This window comes from Peromyscus californicus, unplaced genomic scaffold, assembly GCF_007827085.1.
Source record: "Peromyscus californicus insignis strain IS unplaced genomic scaffold, ASM782708v3 Scaffold_9__1_contigs__length_137607984, whole genome shotgun sequence".
Taxonomy (NCBI): Eukaryota; Metazoa; Chordata; class Mammalia; order Rodentia; family Cricetidae; genus Peromyscus; species Peromyscus californicus.
The window spans coordinates 129,308,893-129,328,549 of NW_026294617.1; the positions used below are offsets into that span (position 1 = coordinate 129,308,893).

The 19,657-nt window shown below is 40.0% G+C and overlaps 1 protein-coding gene across 1 annotated transcript; it reads right to left on the bottom strand.

Annotated features, from left to right (window-relative positions):
• Positions 1-5,641: 5,641 nt before the first annotated feature.
• Positions 5,642-18,776, bottom strand: Ifi44l (interferon induced protein 44 like). The gene is made up of 9 exons (XM_052730761.1): positions 18,559-18,776; positions 14,864-15,345; positions 14,153-14,201; positions 13,290-13,485; positions 12,390-12,542; positions 10,106-10,277; positions 7,349-7,449; positions 6,507-6,681; positions 5,642-6,224 (listed from the first exon to the last, which is right to left on the bottom strand). Exons 2-9 carry the CDS (start codon positions 15,333-15,335, stop codon positions 6,220-6,222), a joined length of 1,323 nt encoding a protein of 440 aa, XP_052586721.1. The 5' UTR covers positions 15,336-15,345; positions 18,559-18,776; the 3' UTR covers positions 5,642-6,219.
• Between the last annotated feature and the right edge of the window lie 881 nt (positions 18,777-19,657).

The window sequence follows — 19,657 nt, forward strand, 5'->3', positions numbered from 1 at the left end:
GCTGGTGGGATAGATGTGGGCTAGCTGTGTTAGGAGAGGGGCTAAAGAAAAGGATTGTTCTTACTTGATCATGGTGTTGGATCCAGGGTCATGCAATAATGGGGGACAAACCATCAAAGTCTATTAAACCAGAAGTAGACTTTATTCAAAAAAAAAAAAAAAGCCAAAGAATGAAAATATCATCATGGGGCACAAAAGCTTATCAGCTAGCTGAGACCACAGCCAATATTAGAATTCTGAGGCTGTGGCAGTTGGAGGTGGACTATGAGCCTCTTTTTATAGTAAGGGGTAAGCATTAGACATAGACAAAGGAATTTTTACTATTTTGAAGTTAAACTTTTAGAGATAAATTGTTTTAGGTTTTTATAATTTTCCATTAACAAAGCTTTAGAGAATTTCAGCTAAACGATATTTGTATATCCCTGCAGCCCTTCCTGACTCAGTTCATTGCTGTTTACCCAAACCTGCAACTTCTCCTGACATAGCTGGGTTCTCATGGGGGGGAATACGAAACAACGCAAGGCAGGTTGTCACGTCGAACTCATTAAAAGTTAACTTTGGTTTCAGTAATGAGTGGTAGGGGGTTATTGGAGAATAGCTAACCCCAGGGCTGCAAAAGGCAATCTGTAGCAATAAATAAATAAATAAATAAATAAATAAATAAATAACATTTGGGTTGTTGAGAGAGCTGCCCACTGTAAAACACAAAAGGGTCCAGTTAAAGGTTAATCCCCTTCTTGCTAGCCAAGCTGACGGCTGTCAGTTGCCATTCCTTAAGTTTATTCCTATGTTTCTATCTTATTTCTATATTCCTATCTTATTCCTGTATTCCTGGACCCTACAATAGGATAAATGGTGAGACTATTCATTATTGATATGCAAATATTGGAAGAGTTATGTATTCTGTCTTCCATTGGCTTCTGTAAGTGAAGTCAGAGACTTCTGTGTGAGGTCAGAGACTAGGGCATGACTGCAACCTGAGAATCATCAACATACACGGAGAGATACATAAAGTGAAGGGAAGATTTCAATAAGTAAGTGCAGCTCTATAGACCAAACCTTGTGCCTCCTCCCTCTTTTAGAGGTCATAAACATTAGAAAGATTTACCCAAAAGGACTGGAACTACGAAAACTAGTGGAAAGCAGCAAGAGTGAGTGTGGTGGTATTGTGTTCCCCAAAATATTGTGCATGCTAATAAACTTATCTGGGGTCAGAGAACAGGACAGCCACAATATTAAATATAGAGGATAGGCAGTGGTAGCACACACCTTTAATCCTAGCATTCCAGAGGCAGAAATCCCTCTGGATCTCTGTGAGTTCAAGGCCACATTGGAAACAGCCAGGCATGGTGACTCACACCTTTAATCCCAGAAAATGAGCCTTTAATCCCAGGGAGTGAGGCAGAAAGCAGAAAGATATATAAGGCATGAGGACCAGAAGCTAGAAGCATTTGGCTGGTTAAGCTTTCAGGCTTTGGAGCAACAGTTCAGCTGAGATACATTCGGATGAGGACACAGAGGCTTCCAGTCTGAGGAAACAGGATCAGCTGAGGAATTGGCAAGGTGAGGTAGCTATGGCTTGTTCTGTTTCTCTGATCTTCCAGCATTCACCCCAATAACTGGCATCAGGTTTGATTTTATTAACAAGTACCTTTAAGATTCCTGCTACAAGTGAGTTGTCCCAGGAGCCAAGAAAAGAAGGGAAAAGTGGTCACCTGTGTGAATACCATTCTTTCCTTCAGAATCTCCTCCACTTGGCACAGTGAGGAGATCATGATGGGAAAATGTACAGAGATGTCCAGCCAAACTAGTGGAAACACATGAACCAATAGCTGTGCCAAGGAACCAATAGCTTCCTGGGAGCTGTGAAATTTGAGTGGAATGGCCTGTTTAACTACGAGAAGAGAGCATTCAGGTTATAGCCTTGTCTCTCTATGGAGAAAAAGCTGAAAAGTGCTAGATGTTGAGACTGTTGCTCTGCTACAGCAGAGGAATAAAATAAGAAGCAATCTACTGCAAGACCCAGCTATACCACTCTTGGGCACATACCCAAGGAATGCTCAATCATACCACAAGGACACATGCTCAACTATGTTCATAGCAGCATTATTCATAATAACCAGAACCTGGAAACAACCTAGATGCCCCTCAACTGAAGAATGGATAAAGAAAATGTGGCACATATACACAATGGAGTATGACTCAGTGGAAAAAAAAAACAATGATATCATGAAATTTTCAGGAAAATGGATGGAACTAGAAAATATCATCCTGAGTGAGGTAACCCAGACTCAGAAGGACAAACATGGTATGTACTCACTCATAAGTGGATACTAGATGTAAAGCAAAGGATAACCAGACTGCAACCCACAGCTCCAGGGAAGCTAGCTAACAAGGAGGACCCTAGGAAGGACACATGGATAGCCCAGTGAAGGAGAAATAGATGAGATCCACAAGAGTAAACTGGGGGTGAGGGAGAGTAATGGAAAGCAAGGGATGGGAGATGAGAACATAGGGGAACAGGAGGTTCGAGCTGGAACAGGGACAGAGTGGGAAAGCAAGGAAAGAGATACCATGATAAATGAAGACATCATGGGAATAGGGAGAAACAGGGTGCTAGGGAAGGTCCCAGGAATCCATAAGGATGACCCCAGATGAGATTATTGGCAGTAGTGGAGAGGGTGCCTGAACTGGCCTACTCCAGTAATCAGATTGGTGAATACACTAACTATCATCATAGAGCCTTCATCCAGTAACTGATGGAAGCAAATGCAGAGATCCACAGAGTCGAGCTCCAGGAGTCCAATGGATGAGAGAGAAGAGGAATTTTATGAGCAAGGGACATGAGATCATGATGGGAAAATGTACAGAGATGTCCAGCCAAACTAGTGGAAACACATGAACCAATAGCTGTGGAGCCCCCATGGTATAGGACTAGGCCCACTGGATAGGCGAGACAGTTGTTTAGCTTAAACTGTTTAGGGGGCCCCTGAGGCAGTGGTATCAGGATCCGTTCCTGGTGCATGAGTGGGCTTTTTGGAGCCCAGTGCCTATGGTGAGACACTTTGCCCAGCCTTGGTGCAGGGAGGAGGGGCTTGGGTCTGCCTCAACTGAATGGACCAGGCTCTGCTGACTCCCCATGGGAGTCCTTGCCTTGGAGGAGGTGGGAATAGGGGTTGGATTGGGGGGAAGGCTGGGGATGGGAGGAGGGAGGAGAGGGGCATCTGTGGTTGGCATGTAAAATGAATAGAAAATTTCTTAATAATAATAAAAATGTCTCCATAAGGCTGAACTGAAGTATAAACTATGAAATTTGTTGCAAACAAGCAATCCACAAGTGGCTTCCTGCATCAGCCATAATGAATTGTTCAGAGGGAACAATTCAGAGATGTTCTCATACATGCTCAGTAGAGAGATCCTTGTGCCAAGCTGCTCAATGTTCTAAAAGTGTGGGCTCTTGGTTTCCTCAGCACCCCTCAAAGGATGCTAGCAGCAAGGAAAGCTTTGAAGTTGATCCAACAGAGATGGGAAGATCCCCTAAAAGCTGTGGCAGAGACTGAGCAATGACATATATAAATATGAGAATTTTGGCAATCAGAAGGTATCAGACACAAAGTCCTCACTGTCTGAACGAACACCTATGGTCAGGGTCTGATGCTCCCTCGCCTAATGGTACACATTGTGTTATGAGTTCAGTGTCAAATATCTCCCACAGACTGATGCATTCAAACATTTGGCACCAGGTGACCATACTGTTCTGGGGGCTTATTAAACCTTTAGGATGTGGAGCCAAACAAAGTGAATCACTGGGTCTGGGGCATGCAGAGGTGGTCATTTGTGGTCCAGATCAACCCTGATACCAACCTAAGCTATCTGCTTTCTGATCTACCAAAACATGAGGAGTCCCAGGCACAGTCTCCCACAGATATAGCTATACTTTGCTATACTTTCTCCACCAAGATCAACTATATCCTCTAAAACTGTAAGCCGAAAAGCCATCCTCTCTTAAATGCTACTCTCAGGTATCTGGTCACAGCAATGAGGAAACTGTCTTCATTTTTGAAGACTCCTTCGAATACTCATGATTACACACACACACACACACACACACACACGAATCAACTTGAGCATAACAGACATCTGTTTGTTCGAAAGTATGTCTAGAAATCTTAGATTTCAAAAAATGTCAGTCAAACTGAAATAAATGAGATTTCTCTTGTCACTAAAGGAATAGTGCTATGAGGGTAAACAGGAGACCTTTGAGTTTGTTGGAGGTGTCCTTGTTTCCACGGACAATAAACCAGGGGCTGGGGCCCTGGACGATCCTATGATTAACACTGTGCAGACTGAGTAGGTTATGTCTAGGATTCCCTCTCTCTGTGTGTCTCTCCGCCTCTCTCTGTCTGTCTGTCTTTCTCTCCCTCTGTGTGTGTGTCTGCATACAACAGCAATTAATGAAAAATAAGGCCATACATTTCAAAAAAGAGCAAGGAGGAGTACACAGGAGGGCTTAGAGGGAGGAAAGGGAAGGAGAAAATGATGTAATTATGTTATAATCTCAAAATTAGAAGAAAAATGGCCATCAAAGACACCCCAGATCATTGGCTTTCAGGTCCTTTGTCTTGAGAACGTAAAGAATGGATGTCACACACCATAGACAGGGGAGTCTTAGAAAGTAGCTTAGAGCAGTTTTATGGATGAGAACTTAAGAGAAAAGAAGAGAGGCTCCTGTGGTAGGTTGCTTTCAAGAGCCCCATCTAGAGGTTAACCTGGCTTTACTCAGTTGAGGTATGGGAGGTTAGATTGTGGCCCCATTGTTCCTCCCATGAGCTAGCCATAAGTCTCCCCATCCCCATGTCTTGGCTGTAGTCTTGGTCACATGCTCATGCATATCATTCATGCAGCCATGATTATTAAGTTCTTATGTAATGAGAGAAGAAATAAAACCAGAAACCAGATCATTCCTAAAACTCTGTATCTTCATGAACATTCCTAAAAGTGCAACTTCCCTTGAAACACTACTTTAGGAAAATCCACTTGTTCATACCTATCCAAAAGGAATTTTTGTCTGCTTAGTATCCAGAAATAACCTGAAGAATAACCTGGTTGAAGGTAAGATAGACTGTCAGAATGCAGGAATCTATTGAACCAAAACAAACCAAAACTGAGGGGCTAGAGAGACTGCTCGTCGGTTCAAGAGTGCACACTGCCTTTGCAAAGGACCCTTTCACTTCCCAGCACACACATTAGATGGCTCATGACCCCCTGCTGCAGTTCCAAAAGATCTGACACCTCTGCCCTCCATGTACACCTTCACTCATGTGTAAATACCTACACATAGACGTACACATATGCACATAGTTAAAAAATAAAATAAATATTTACCCAAATAATAAAATATTTAAAAGAAAGAAAACTGAAAATTTGAAGAATTATTAAGATTTATAAAAAAAATTATAAGATTTAACTTTCTTTAACAATAGTCCTAACTTAGACAACTGCCAGGAAGACTTGAGGATCATCTGGAGGACTTGCACGACAATCTTCCATGTTGACTAGTAAGATTTCATCTCTCAATAGTTCCTCTTTGGAGACACAGCCATGATGTTTTGGAATTCAGTTGATTAAAAACAAGCACGGAAACATTACAGGAATAGACTTTATTTCATGAAATTAAAACATTAATGTAATTAACAAAGTTGCTAACAAATATTGGCTCTCTTTAATTAATTTAAATGGTTTAGAGGCATCCATGTTTTCAAGCAGAGATAAGTAACACCCTCTTGACACTTATTTTCTTGATCTCTTTCCAGCTCTTACTCTTTGTGTCTTCCCATCTATATGGAGTAGATGTCTAAGTAAATCATCAAGCTAGAGAAAGTGGTGCAGAAGAGTCATTGTGAGTATCCGGAAGATTTACCAGAAGTTGTGTTGAGCTCTGTGACTAGAAAGGCAAATCCAAGGCCTGTTTCTCGAAGAACTTACACTCTATTTAGAATAGCAGATATCTATATAATTTTGTAATCACTGTGCAATTGATTAGAATACACAGAATTGCGTAATATGCTAGAGAACTAAAAGCAAAGACATCAAGATATTAGACTGTAGTAGGTACAGGCATATGGAAGCATTTTTGTTGTAGGGCATCTCTCTCCTCTCCACTTCTCAGGTTTCATCTTCATTTTTGATTCATGATTAGCTGTTGAAGGAGCCATTAGCTTATGCTGTTAAAAAAAAAAAAACAGAACATCACCATTAACAAAGGTAAAGTCTCAAAGAAGCTGTCAGCAGACTAACTCTCCTAGGGAAATTCAGGTTTTGGCTAAGAAGGGTAACTAATGTCACAGAAGACTGGGCCATTCCTCCAAAACAAGACAGTCTAAGGTGGGAGTGAGCACATACTGCAACACAGTTCAGGGCTAGGTAAGTGGGTCCCAGCCACCCCACTGAAGTACAGCTGATGGTTTTCCAAAAGACACAAGTGCTTTCAAGAGGAGCCAGGTTACCAGTTTCCTCAGGAGGCAAGTCTTCTAAGGAGTCATCTGCAGCCCGCAACATCTGCCTGAGTGCAGCAAGGATCAGGACATCCTTCATAGGTTCCAACGATCGCTCCGAAGCATAATTACTAACCATCAAGATATTAGCTATAGGAATATTTAGCATGTTTTGTACATTCTTGACCTGTGGAAAATATATTTAAAATTCATTTTATGTAAAAAATATATTTGTGAAACATATGTATGTATAAATATATGAAGTATTTCATACTAGAAATTTGACTGAATATTAAATACAGTTAAGGAGAGACGCTGAAAAGGTAATGGCTTGGCAAATCCTCTTCAGAATACAATTGTATCTATGTAAATTATGGATAATTATTAAAATGAAATACAAACTGCAACAAACTGAAAAAGCAATCCAGTTATATGTGCTAATGAGGACCGAACTCAAGGCCTCCCCTACTCTTGGCAAGTAAGCTCTCCTTGAGCTATATCTACAGCCCCTTTTTGCTTTTCATTTTGAGATATGGTCTTGAATTCACTCTGTAGCCCAAACAGGCCTTGAACTCGCCATCTTATGTCAGCTTCCTGAGTGTCTGACATCACAGGCCTACAGAAACAAACTCACCTTGACCTAATTCTCAGTTCACCTATGAACACACACATACACGTATACATACACACACACACACACACACACACACACACACACACACACACACACACACGTGCACATGCCCACGCACACACACACAGTGGTGATGAGGGAGAGAGAGGAAAAGAGAGTGGACAGACACATGGCTGTGATTCTGTCGCTCTATCACCTGATTGTAAACATCGCTCTTTACCTGGCTTTGAGAAGTCATATTTTCTGCCATGTTTAAAAAACTGTCATCGAGAACTTCATCACAGTTATTCACATTAGTAAGCAAGGCTACTTGTCCAACACCTGTATCAAATAGACGTCATTGTTATAGGAATATAATCAAGATAGGTTTTCTTCTTTTTTTTTCTTTTTTATGCTTTTTTAATTTTTTTTACTTATTTCAAAGTTTTTTTTTTTTTTTCATTTTACATACCAACTACAGTTCCCCCACCCTACCCTCCTCCTGCTCCATAGCTGAAGGAGAGAGGAAGATTTCCTGTGTCCCAGCCAGCTGGTGGTTGGGACAAATCTCTCCTACTCATGTCCCCCAAGCAAACACACAGAAGCTTGTATTAATTAAAACTGCATGGCCATTAGCTCAGGCTAACTACTGACTAGCTCTTACACTAAACTCAGCCCATTTCTGTTCATCTATATGTCACCACGTGTTCCATGGCTTTACCTGTGTGCCATTCCATGCTGCTCCCTGTACAGCCGGGCTGGCATCTCCTGACTCAGCTTTTTTCTTCCCAGAATTCTCCTTGTCTGCTTATCCTGCCTATACTTCCTGCCTGGCTACTGGCCAATCAGCATTTTATTTATCAACCAATCAGGGCAACACATTCACAGCGTCCAGAACATCCCACAGCACTGCTCCCCTCCCACCTCCCCCCACCCCACTCCCCACCCACTCCTCAGAAAGGGTAAGGCCTCCTATAGGGAGTCAACAAAGTCTGGCACATCAAGTTGAGGCAGGACCAAGCCCCTCCCCCACTGCATCAAGGCTGAGCAAGGTATCCCTCCATAGGGAACTGGCTCCAAAAAGTCAGTTCATGCACTAAGTATAAATTTTGGTCCCACTGCAAGGGGCCCCACCAACTGCCCAAGCCACACAACTGTTGCCCACATTCAGAGGGCCTTTGCCCGCTGACATTTGATCTCATGCAGGTCCCCCAGCTGTCAGTCCAGAGTCTATGAGCTTCCATGAGCTCTGGTCAGTTGTCTCTGTGGGTTTCCCCATCAAGATAGTTTTTAAATGTGCTTATAAACAATGCTCTCTATAAGATGATTTGGAGAGTTGGATATGAAATATCCCCACTAAATCTGAGCCTGATCTTCTTCCAAATGTCATTTCCTCATAGAAGGAGAGCTTGCTTGGAGAGATACCTAAACTCACAGCAAGCTTGGAAACTTAGTATTCTTTTAAAGTGGGGAACATGGCTACTGCACCATTGAACTGAAGAGAAACGCCTGAAGAGAGACAAAGAGAGGAAGGGTGCTCCCAGAAAGCTACACTGACCCAAAGTTCAGCTGAGATCTTGCTGCCTTCTCCCTCAAGCATGCAGACCTGCTGTCTTCAAAACTAACTCTGTGCCCTCTTTCTCCTCCCTCTCTCCTTGGAGATTATAACTTGGGTACAACATTTCTCCCTTCCCTTTCCTCCCTGGAAATGCTTCCATGTACCCCTCCCTGCTCTCCTTCAAATTCATAGCTTCATTTTTGTTTTTTACTGTTATTGCATTTATGCAATAACACACACACACACATATATACATATATATGCATATATATGCATATACATATATATTCCAAAATGTCACCTGTTCAGTTCTTATAATGCTACTTGTATGTTTATTTTCAGTTCTGACACTTTGGAAATGGACAATCAGTTGGTGTCTTCTACCCTGAGGAGGGCTCCTCTTAAAGTCAGTTTCAGTAAACATCACTTCATGGTGCTATAATGTCATATGTCCTTAAAAACTACCTTCAAATCTTAGCACTTCTCTAACTCAATCATATCCTAAATGCACCACTGTTTTAGAGATGTTTTCATACACAGTTATATTAAGTATATATAATGTCCATTAGATATGCAGAAAAAATAAACAGGGTGTCTATGGTAAAAGACCTAGTATTCATGCCATAAGAGTCCCTGAAGGAAAGAGAGATGACAGGACCAAAATTAATGATAATGAAAAACCAAACAAATAATATAGATACTGACATGGAGAATTATTGGCAAACCATATGTCTGACAGTGACTCAGATTTTAGATTTAGAGATGTGGTTATTTGAATAAAAATGGCCCCCATAGGCTCATAGATTTGAATGCTTAATCACTAGGGAGTGGCACTGTTTGGAAGGATTAGGCAGTGTGGCCTTGTTAAAGGAAGTATGTCTCTGGGGGTGAGCTTTGTGGTTTCAAGAGTCCAAGACAGGCCCAGAGTCTCTCTCTCCCAATTGAGATGTAGAGAAGTCTCAACTCCTTCTCCAGCACCATGTCTACCTGCACGCTGCCATGCTTTCCACCGTGATGACAGTGGACTAAACCTCTGAAACTGTAAGCAAACCCCAGTTAAACGTTTTCCTTTATGAGAGTTGCCATGGTCATGGTGTCTCTTCACAGCAATAGAACACTGCCTAAAATAAGGGATATCTTAAAATTCAACATTAAAGAAAACATACAAATAAATCAATCAGAAAATGGGTAAAAGATAAGAAAGAAAGCATTTTACTAGAGATATATGGATGACGATAGCCTATTGCTCAGTTCTGAGGGCGAACACACAAGATGGCTCTCAGTCAAGTCTTTCAGTGATGCCTTCTGCACTTGCCACTAACATGGAGCTTAAGACACTTCCAAAGGGAACAGGACATGAGACTCCTCACCAGTCCCTTTATAGCTTTCTATGAATCATGTTTATTTCTAAGTTTTCAATGTTTATACAATGAGACTTACCACAGTCTGCTGCATCTTTGTGGACTTCTTTGAGCTTTGCCACCATTTTCTCTGACAGGGTGTTAACAGAGTTGATGTTTAAGACATAAGCCACACAGTGAATCCTTTCCTTCAGTGGTGGAGAGGTGACGGAAGTGGAGTGCTTTGGCTTAATCGGCTTACACGGGTTGAACTGGATAGAAAAACAAGTTGATATTCACTTTTCAGAGACTGTTCAGTTTCTACAGCGGAAACCACAACTGCTCCTCCTCTTCTTTCCCCAGTGTCTTCCCCTGGTTTCTTATTTATAGCTTCCTTCCTGCCTGCTTCTCATTGCAGATCTCACTATAGTTTTCTTCAAGACAAATGACTTTATTGTTCTGATAAAAATGATGATTAGCCACTGTAATTATTGAAAGAAAAATTCAAATAATAAAATCTGACTTAAATCTTCTATCTCCAGAAGCAAATAGCATTAAGATGTGCTATGGATCATTTAATATTCCTCTTTCAGAATTTTGCATGCTTAAAAGGACTGAGGCAGACGGAGAAAAGAGAATGAAATGACATTCAAACTTAAAGACTATGATTTCTTCTTAATTTTTCAAGGCAAAGTAAGACGAAGTGAAACTAGAGAAATACCAGCTTCCAAGTTAGCGTCTCCCTACCACAAACAAGACAATGATCTTTCTGTTCCTGAGAAAACAGATTGCAAAACATAGTAAACATTTATAAGTGTGTACTGTGTGTGTGTGTGTGTGTGTGTGTGTGTGTGTGTGTGTGTGTGTGTGTGTTCAATGTTGAACTGAACTGACTGGTTCTCTGATATGAAAACTGAGGGTCTTCGCGATCTGACTTTTCTCTCCTTCTGCTCTCTTCACTCCTGAAATTTTGTACTTCCTTTCCCAAACTAGACTGTCTCTTGAAAATAAATCCTGCACTCTTAATTAACAGTGGATTTTTTTCAGTTATTCTCTTTGTGTCTAGAACAAATTATATTGTAATAAGTAATTTCAAATGAAAGTGCGTACATAGTCAATCTTTGAAGCCAATTCCATCACATTCCATACCTAAAAGAAAGGTGCTAAATTATTAACTCTGTGAGCACTAGGAGTAGATCATTCACCTAATATTCTCAGATATGCTAGGACACAGGCAGTATTAATTCTCACATTTCATATATTTAAAATTGAAGGCTTAAAAAAGCATTATGTGCCGGGTGGCGGTGGCGCACACCTTTAATCCCAGCACTCAGGAGGCAGAGCCAGGCAGATCTCTGTGAGTTCGAGGCCAGCCTGGGCTACCAAGTGAGTTCCAGGAAAGGCACAAAGCTGCACAGGGAAACCCTGTCTCAAAAAACAAAACCAAAAAAAAAAAAAAAAATTGCTGTGGGATGGTCTGTATGTCAAATCTGTTGCTCTGATTGGTCAATAAATAAAACACTGATTGGTCAGTGGCCAGGCAGGAAGTATATGTGGGACTAACAGAGAGGAGAATTAAGGCAACAGGAAGGGAAAGGGAGACACTGCCAGCCGCCGCCATGACAAACAGCATGTGAAGACGCCGGTAAGCCACGAGCCATGTGGCAAGGTATAGATTTATAGAAATGGATTAATTTAAGATGTAAGAACTAGATAGCTAGAAGCCTGAGCCATTAGGCCAAACGGTTTAAGCAATATAAATCTCCGTGTTTACTTGGTTGGGTCCGAGCGGCTGTGGGACTGGCGAGTGACAGAGATTTGTCCTGACTGTGGGCCAGGCAGGAAAACTCTAGCTACAAAAAATTACATACCTTCCTTCATTGGTACACGTCTAATATGGGTCCAGGCATGTCGTGGCACTGCCTTGCTCTTGTGGAATACATCAGCAGACAACAGACAAGTATTCTAATATCTTCTATGCATAGTTAAACCAAACATGTACAAAATTAAACTACCACTGGTTTAACTATTTAAATGGCTTCTTCATTCACAGTTTACAGTATTGAAAGAAACATGTAGGGCTGGAGAGACAGCTCAGCCATTAAAGGCTAGGCTCACAAACAAAAATGTAAAAGAGTCATGTAAACAGTACAGTCTTATGAATGTCTCCTGGAATTCAGGTAAGTCAAGTCTTGCCATTTAGTTTTATGTCTCAATGGCACAGACTATAAGGACCATCTCTTTACCTTTCTCTCATAAATATCTATTTATTTAAAGTATAGTAGAACTCATGTTGGAATCACATAATGGCAGTTCAAATAGTCTTGTAGGGTAAAGATGCAACGAAACAATTTTAAGTGTCTTGAGGTGGTAAGAAATCTTACCTGATACCTGTCTGGTACACAGCCTTTTAAGATATGAGATATGTCATCTATGCACAGTCCTGCTTCTTCTCTCTCATCCAGCCCCATTGAATCACACAGCATAAATGGGAGTGTTTTCCCACCTTCTCCATCTTTAACAGAATATATTCTGTACTGAAAAAAAAAAACATTGAGTTAAAGTATATTTGTTAGCATTCAAGACAAAATGAAAAAGAGAAATTAGCTAATGTATTAATATAATGGCCTGAAACTGGCATGATCCCCACTAGCTCAGCCTCCCAAGAGTTGGGGTTACAGGCAAGTATCACCACATGAAGCCTGAAAAACATAAATTTCTTCAGTATTCAAAACTGCTATGTAGTCATAGTTCTTCCATATGGGTACAGGAAATGGCTTAACACTGTACTCTGCTAGGAAGTACAGAACCTGTCTATGATATCACAACAGTTTGGGTGCTGAAGCATTTAAGTTAATGCTTAATAAATCCAATTGTTGTTGTAGCATCTTAATTGGACTTCTCAGACTAGACTGACATGTTGAAATAAATCCACATAAGACACACGATACAATTCATGAAAGTCTTAGAAACATTTGAGCTATGAAATACAGAACCAATGATAAACTGATGTTATAGTCTTATTATATATTTGCAGTAAGCACCAAAAGGTGTTTTTTATATAACTAATTCTTGGATCTGTAAAAAGCAAAATGCTTCTCTAGATAATATTATTGAATAGAGATAATTCTGATGCAATGTTTTTTCTATTTTACTTAATTATTTAGTATTTAATTGTAGATTAGGAAGAAGATTATGTCTGAGAGAAAATTACAAAGACGTGAACAAATACATTCATTGTAACCTGTAAATTGTAATCTTCTGCAAATCCTCAGGTAACTTACCTGTTTGGTAATGCTGGTTTCGTCAGACCCCACAATGGCCTGGCGAGTTAGGTGGCCTTGGAAAGCAGACTTCACTGAATTGAAAAAGCTGGACTTTCCAGAACCTACTGGACCCACCAAGAGAATACGAACTTCTGAAACCAAGTCTTTTTTGGGCCTGTAGACTCTGAGAGCAGATAGTAACCTTCCTCGGTACCTATTTAGAATGCAGGAATTAAATACAACAGCAGATCTTGCACAAAGCACTGTAGTTACCCTAGAGCATCTGGTTCTTCCATTTTAGGGATGAGTTTAGCTACACACTTATTTCAATAGTAGCTTTATAATATATTATGTATAGCACCCTAAATATAAACATCCTGGATTAAATATTTTGCACCTAAATAAACTATATTTATATATTGGAGTAATTTTTTTTTGGTTTTTTGAGACAGGGTTTCACTGTGTAGCCCTGCTGTCCTGGGACTCACTCTGTAGACCATGTTGGCCTTGAACTCACAGAGATCCACCTGCCTCTGACTCCTAAGTTCTGGGATTAAAGACATGCACCACTACCACCTGTGTTAAATCTTAACCTGTACCAAGTCATTGTTAACCTGAAAACACAAATCTTTGAGATATATCAACACTGAAAGTTAGTGATTATGTGCAATAAATATATTAAGGGTAAATAAAAATATATTCATATCTATAAATTGGAAAAGGGAGGTTTTGTTTTTATATTAACTGGAATCTGTCAATAACAACTTTTTATCATTCCAAGTAATATGATTTTTTGTTTTTCTTACTAATTTATTGTTAGCACTGTTACTACAATTAATCTAAATATAATGAATAAAAGGTAGGTCAAAGACCAAACTTACTGTTGGACGGTCAACATCTTCTTTATGAAGCCTGGATCATTCTTAACACCTACAGAAAACAAGCACAGCATAGGAAGCTCCCTGACTTGTTTGGTTCTCTGTGGTCAAGTCTCTTTCCTAAACAGGGCTGCTCTGTTTGTATAACCCTGGCCTTCCCAACTAAGAGTTCAAGTTGGCAACCCCCTGAGAGGAAGAGAAGAAAACCATGAATCTCTTTGCAATCATAAAGTCAAAATTTCTCTCTGCTGTCACCTTCCTTTCTCTCTCCCACCCCTCCTCTCCTCTCCTCTCTCCTGTCCCGACCTTCATCCCCACCTCTGTCTTTTTGTTTTAAGGGAATAAGAGAGAGTTTATTCTGGAGTCACTTTATTGACCATGACCTGGGAACACAGATGTATGTTACCCAAATTCCATGTTCCAATGTTGAAGCAGTTTTACCACATTTTTATAGTTTTACAGAACAAAGAAAGTCATAAATCAAGACAAGTTTAAAATGTTGGTAGGTACATCAGAGAGGCAGATACAACAAGGCCATCTCTATCTTTGTACATATCCATCTTAAATTCTTTGCTCACAGCAGTCTGTAGTCCTTAGTCCTGCCTAATAAACTAATGTTTATTTGTCCTTTCCTTGTCCTTGCACACCAATGATAATGCATGAACTGCAAAGACAAGTACCAAATGCAGAGACAGATTACCCTTTTGTACATACCATCAACTCGGAAAATTTCGCACTCCAAATATCCAGAGACAGGTTTAGCATTGAGTTTGAGTTCTTTTATCAGTGCCTCATTAAGATGAAGTTTGTATGTTCCTGGATCCACAGAGAGTGACAAACCATCAAGAGAGGAAAACTTCAGAAGTGTACCATTGACTTCTACTTTTGTGTTCAAAAGTAAAGTCGACATTCCAGTGCTGTTATTCTCTTTAAATGAAAACCAAACACAAGCACTTGACTTATGAGAATGTAAAATGGGAAACTCTTCCAGCATAAAAATACCCACAACAGCTTGCTTCAAGTGAACTACTGTCATTGTGGATCTCTGATGAGCGCATCTCTTACTCATATCAAGAGTGCACAGTTGATGAACTCTAGACTGATAAAGAAGAGTCAAAGATGTATTCCCAAGTAGTTTCCCCAGAATCTGTTCCTGTGTCCATGTCAATCTGGTTGTCACGTCCATGTTCCTGCAACTGATAGAAAAACAAATACAGATTGAGGGACTAGTATAATAAAGCAGTTTAAGTTACAAGTTTTTGTTCAGTTCCAGTGAGTTCTATTGTCCTCTGACCCAATTAAAACACAGTATTTTGAAGCCAAAAATATATGATGTAGAGATATAGAAACAGCATTTATATATGAAAAACAGATACTTTAGAAATGATAAATAGTGTTAAAATTTAACACTGGGCTGGGAATAATGGCACCCTCCTTTAATTCTAGCACCCAGGAGACAAAGGTAAGTACATCTCTGTGAGTATAAAGCTAGCCTGGTCTACATACATAGTGAGTTCCAGTCCAACCAGTATTACACAGGAGACTTTGTCTCTAAATAAATAAATAAATAAATTTAACATTGGTTGACAGAGTAAATTCCAGACTAGAGAAAAATATAAACCAAAAATTAGTAATTAATAAATATTTTATTTTAGTCAAATAGCAAATAACTTATCTAGGCTTTGTGGATCACATAGTCTCTACCTTGATTACTTGTCTATCATTACAATCACAACAGTTATAGACAACATGTGTTATGTTTTAAGTGTGATTCACCCCAAGATTCATGTATTGGGAGCTTTGCCCTCAATGTGATATTGACTGATAGAACAATAAAAAGACAGGACTTAGTGAGAAATGGATAGGTGAATTTAGAACCATGCCCTTGTAGGAAACTAAGGGATTGTTCACAGAACCCTAGTCATTTTTCATGAGAGAGTTGTCATAAAAGCCTAAGATTGTCTATGATTCTGATATCTTCTGCACATGTATTATACTACCATGATACAATCCTCCTTGATGTGGTACAACAAAGAAGACATGGACCATAGCTGGACAACATAGCTTTAGATATCTAGAACTATGAGGTAAATGAACCTGTTTCCTTTATAAAGTTAGCTTGTGTGAGATATTTTATTATAGTAACAAGAACATACTAATTCTATATTTAAACAAATGAATATTACTGCATGTCAGTAAAACATTATGTACCACACATGGACTATAATATGTCAGCCCATGAATTAGAGGACAGAGATGAAAAATATATTCAAAAAATAGTTCACAAGGAAATAACAGAAATAGGAAAAGTATCAATGGATATGTAAATCCCACAGTGACAGCTAATGCCACAGCCATTACACCAGTTACTAGCGTAAAAAAAGTGGTATAAACTGTTTTTAATGTATTAAAAATCATTAGACAATCAGTCTAATTAATAGGAAGTCTGATAAATAATTGTATTACTGGCTAAGATTTAGAAGAATTAGCACAAAAGAGCAAACTTGACATTTAGAATTACACTTCCCTGAGTTGTACATGTTAACTTCAGAGAGGTATCTTAGAGGATGAGAGATGATTCAGTGAGAAAAGTGTCTGTCGTGTAAGTACAAGGGCCAGAGTCCAAATTCTCAAAACTTGTGTACATCCAGGCACAATTGTGCTCATCTATAATATCGGCATTCCTATGGCTAAAAGGGACCCAAAACTAGGAGAATCCCCTGAAGGATGTGAGTGAGGTAGCAGCACGTAGCCAGGTAGCCTGCTGTATGCAGCGATGCACAGGAGACCTTTCTTCAAACAAAATGGAAGAGAGGCACAACAGGATGTCCTCTGAACTCCACAAATGCTGTGGCACACGTGCACCTATGTACACACACACACACACACACACACACACACACACACACACACACACACACCAGCCACTCGAAATGCTGAAAAATTAAGTAAAGCTTCAGCTAGACTAACAGAACTAAGACAGAATTTTTATTTTGGAGTATGACAAAAAGAATACTTTGCGAGCTTTGTCCATGGGTGATGGGTTAGAATTCTGAAGAGATCTAGAGAAGGATTAACAGACTGGAGGTATATAGAATTTGTTTTATCTTCGACTAGCTTCAGTCCTGTTGCATTCAGATAAGCAGGATTTCTGGTGTGGTCATTGCATGGCAGCTTAATTACTGGATATCTGAAATAAGACACTAAAGATACAAACTATAAAGGAAAGATAAAATTGACTTTGAAAACAAATGATTGCCTTATAACAAGACACAATAGAACAACTAGTTGGTGAAGTATAATAAATATTCTATAAAGCTATCCTGCAGAGGAATAGGGAAACAATGAAACACACAGAAGAAAAATAGCCCAAGAATGTGAAGAGCAAAATGAAAGATGTGCTGACCCAAAAGAGTAAGAAGCACAGGAAAAAGAGACAAACATTTTGTAACATGACTCTGTGCTGAATACATTTCACATCAGAATAAATATCCAGCAGTGCCAACAGCTGGCCCAGATACAGAGATTAAAAAAATGTTGGTGTTGGAGGCTGGAAAGACAGCTCGATGATTAAAAGAACATGCTACTCTTCTAGAGGACCAGGGTTCACTTTTCTAGAGACCCGGCTCTCTCACAACCACCTAAAACTCCCATTTCAAGGGGCCTGAGGCTATCTTCTGTCTTATACAGGTACTGCATGTATGGGCACACATATGAACACTCAGGCATACACACATACCCATAAGACAAATAAATAATAAACAAAATTGTTGACATTGTCCAGATGGTGACATAAAGTTCAGCGGAAAATATATTCAGGCCTGCACTGTTTATGAAGATCAGGTACACACATTTTGGCACATCTGCACACTGAAGTCAACAGCAATTTATGTCAGTGGATTAGCTCCATTATTATAAACATGGATAAAGGTCAAATAATTTTCTTTTAATTTAAAAAGCAAAGTAAGCATGAGAAATTAAGTCTGGTGCCACCTATATAAAATGTTAGCACAAAGCAATACTGAAGATTACATTCATACATTATGCACACAGTAGATGCACAGAAATAAGTATGACAATGATCTATGTGGATGTCTGGATTATGTTTCCCTCTGTGAATGAAGTAAAGAAGAGAACAGAGGAAAGAGTCATAGATTTCTTCTACTTCTCATGTAATACTTTTCTTCCAAAGCAAATCTGATTAAATGAAGCAAATCATAGTTGAAATGTGACTGAAATATTTGGAGATTGTTCTAGAGTTCACTCTTCCCTGAACTTAGCAATGTGTGAAATTTTCATTAAAGTAAGCGCAGAAATGAATGAGAATAGTGTGATCACCCTGACAGCTTCACCCTGTAGATCAAAGAGAACCAAGCAGGTGGAGAGCCGGGTGGCCAGAAGGTGCTTACCCGCTGCTGAGACCTGGAGCAGATTGCAACAGAGGACAAATTAAGTAGAGATTTCTTTTTCTGAGGGTGGCGCAGTCAGAAGGCAGGAAGTTCTCTAATTTAGGTTCCAGAGTCACACGATCCAAAACTGAAATTCAAAGCAGGAAATGCTTGGTTGACTGCACGCCAATTGCCCTTAGCTTTCATTTTCCTCACTAGGAAGAAAGAAGATGTGAAAAAGAAAGCCAAACAGAAAAAAAATTTTCCTTGAGCCTGACTCCATGCAGACATGCATGAAGCGGCGATGACGCATGAAAACTCACAGTAAACAAATCCTTCCTGTAAGATTTCCTGTGTCCTTGGCCCTATGTTGCTAATGCTTTGACTGCTCTTCCTGGAACAGCCCCATACCTGTTGTAGCTCTGCTGGGCGGCATAGCTGGTGCTGTTCAAACCTAGACTCCCTTCATTGGAACAAGTACGCGATGGTTCTGCTTTTCCGGACTCTATGCAGCACCGCAGAGCTCATTTTCCTGTTTACACTCATTCACACACCAGCTCTAGAACTGGGAAAGAGAAGCTGAACTGGATAAAGCAATGGTGTTAAGAAAGATGCAGTGTGCTTAGGCAGATGGTCAAACATGCACAGTTACACACATGACTGCTGCTATGTGCTGCAAAAGGAAGAGGGGTAAGAGACAGCGGCCTCACCCAGTTGGGCTATTTGTCAAAGGTCTCCCTGCAATCAGATTTTAAACTGAAGCATGAGACGAAGGAGAAACAGAATGAAGTGAAGTGAGACAGAACGTCATTATCTGGGCCTCCCAAGCAAGTGTTTCTGTCCATTTAGAATAGAACGTGATAAGAGGGGCTGTGCCTATATAGAACAGTAGCTTTCCTTACACCAAGTGGCCCAGTTTCATAAAACAACAATGCCAATGCAAAGTGATTCCTGTGGATGCAAGTTAAAGCCTTGTCCAACCCCGAAGGTTTGTGCCTGTTCTTATTTCAAGTTCTTCTGTCATGTTTGCTTGATAACACTGGGGGGTCTGCTCTTCTCTGAAGGGAAATGGAGGAGGACAGGATCTGGGGAGAGGGGAGGTAGTGGAGAGAACTGGGAG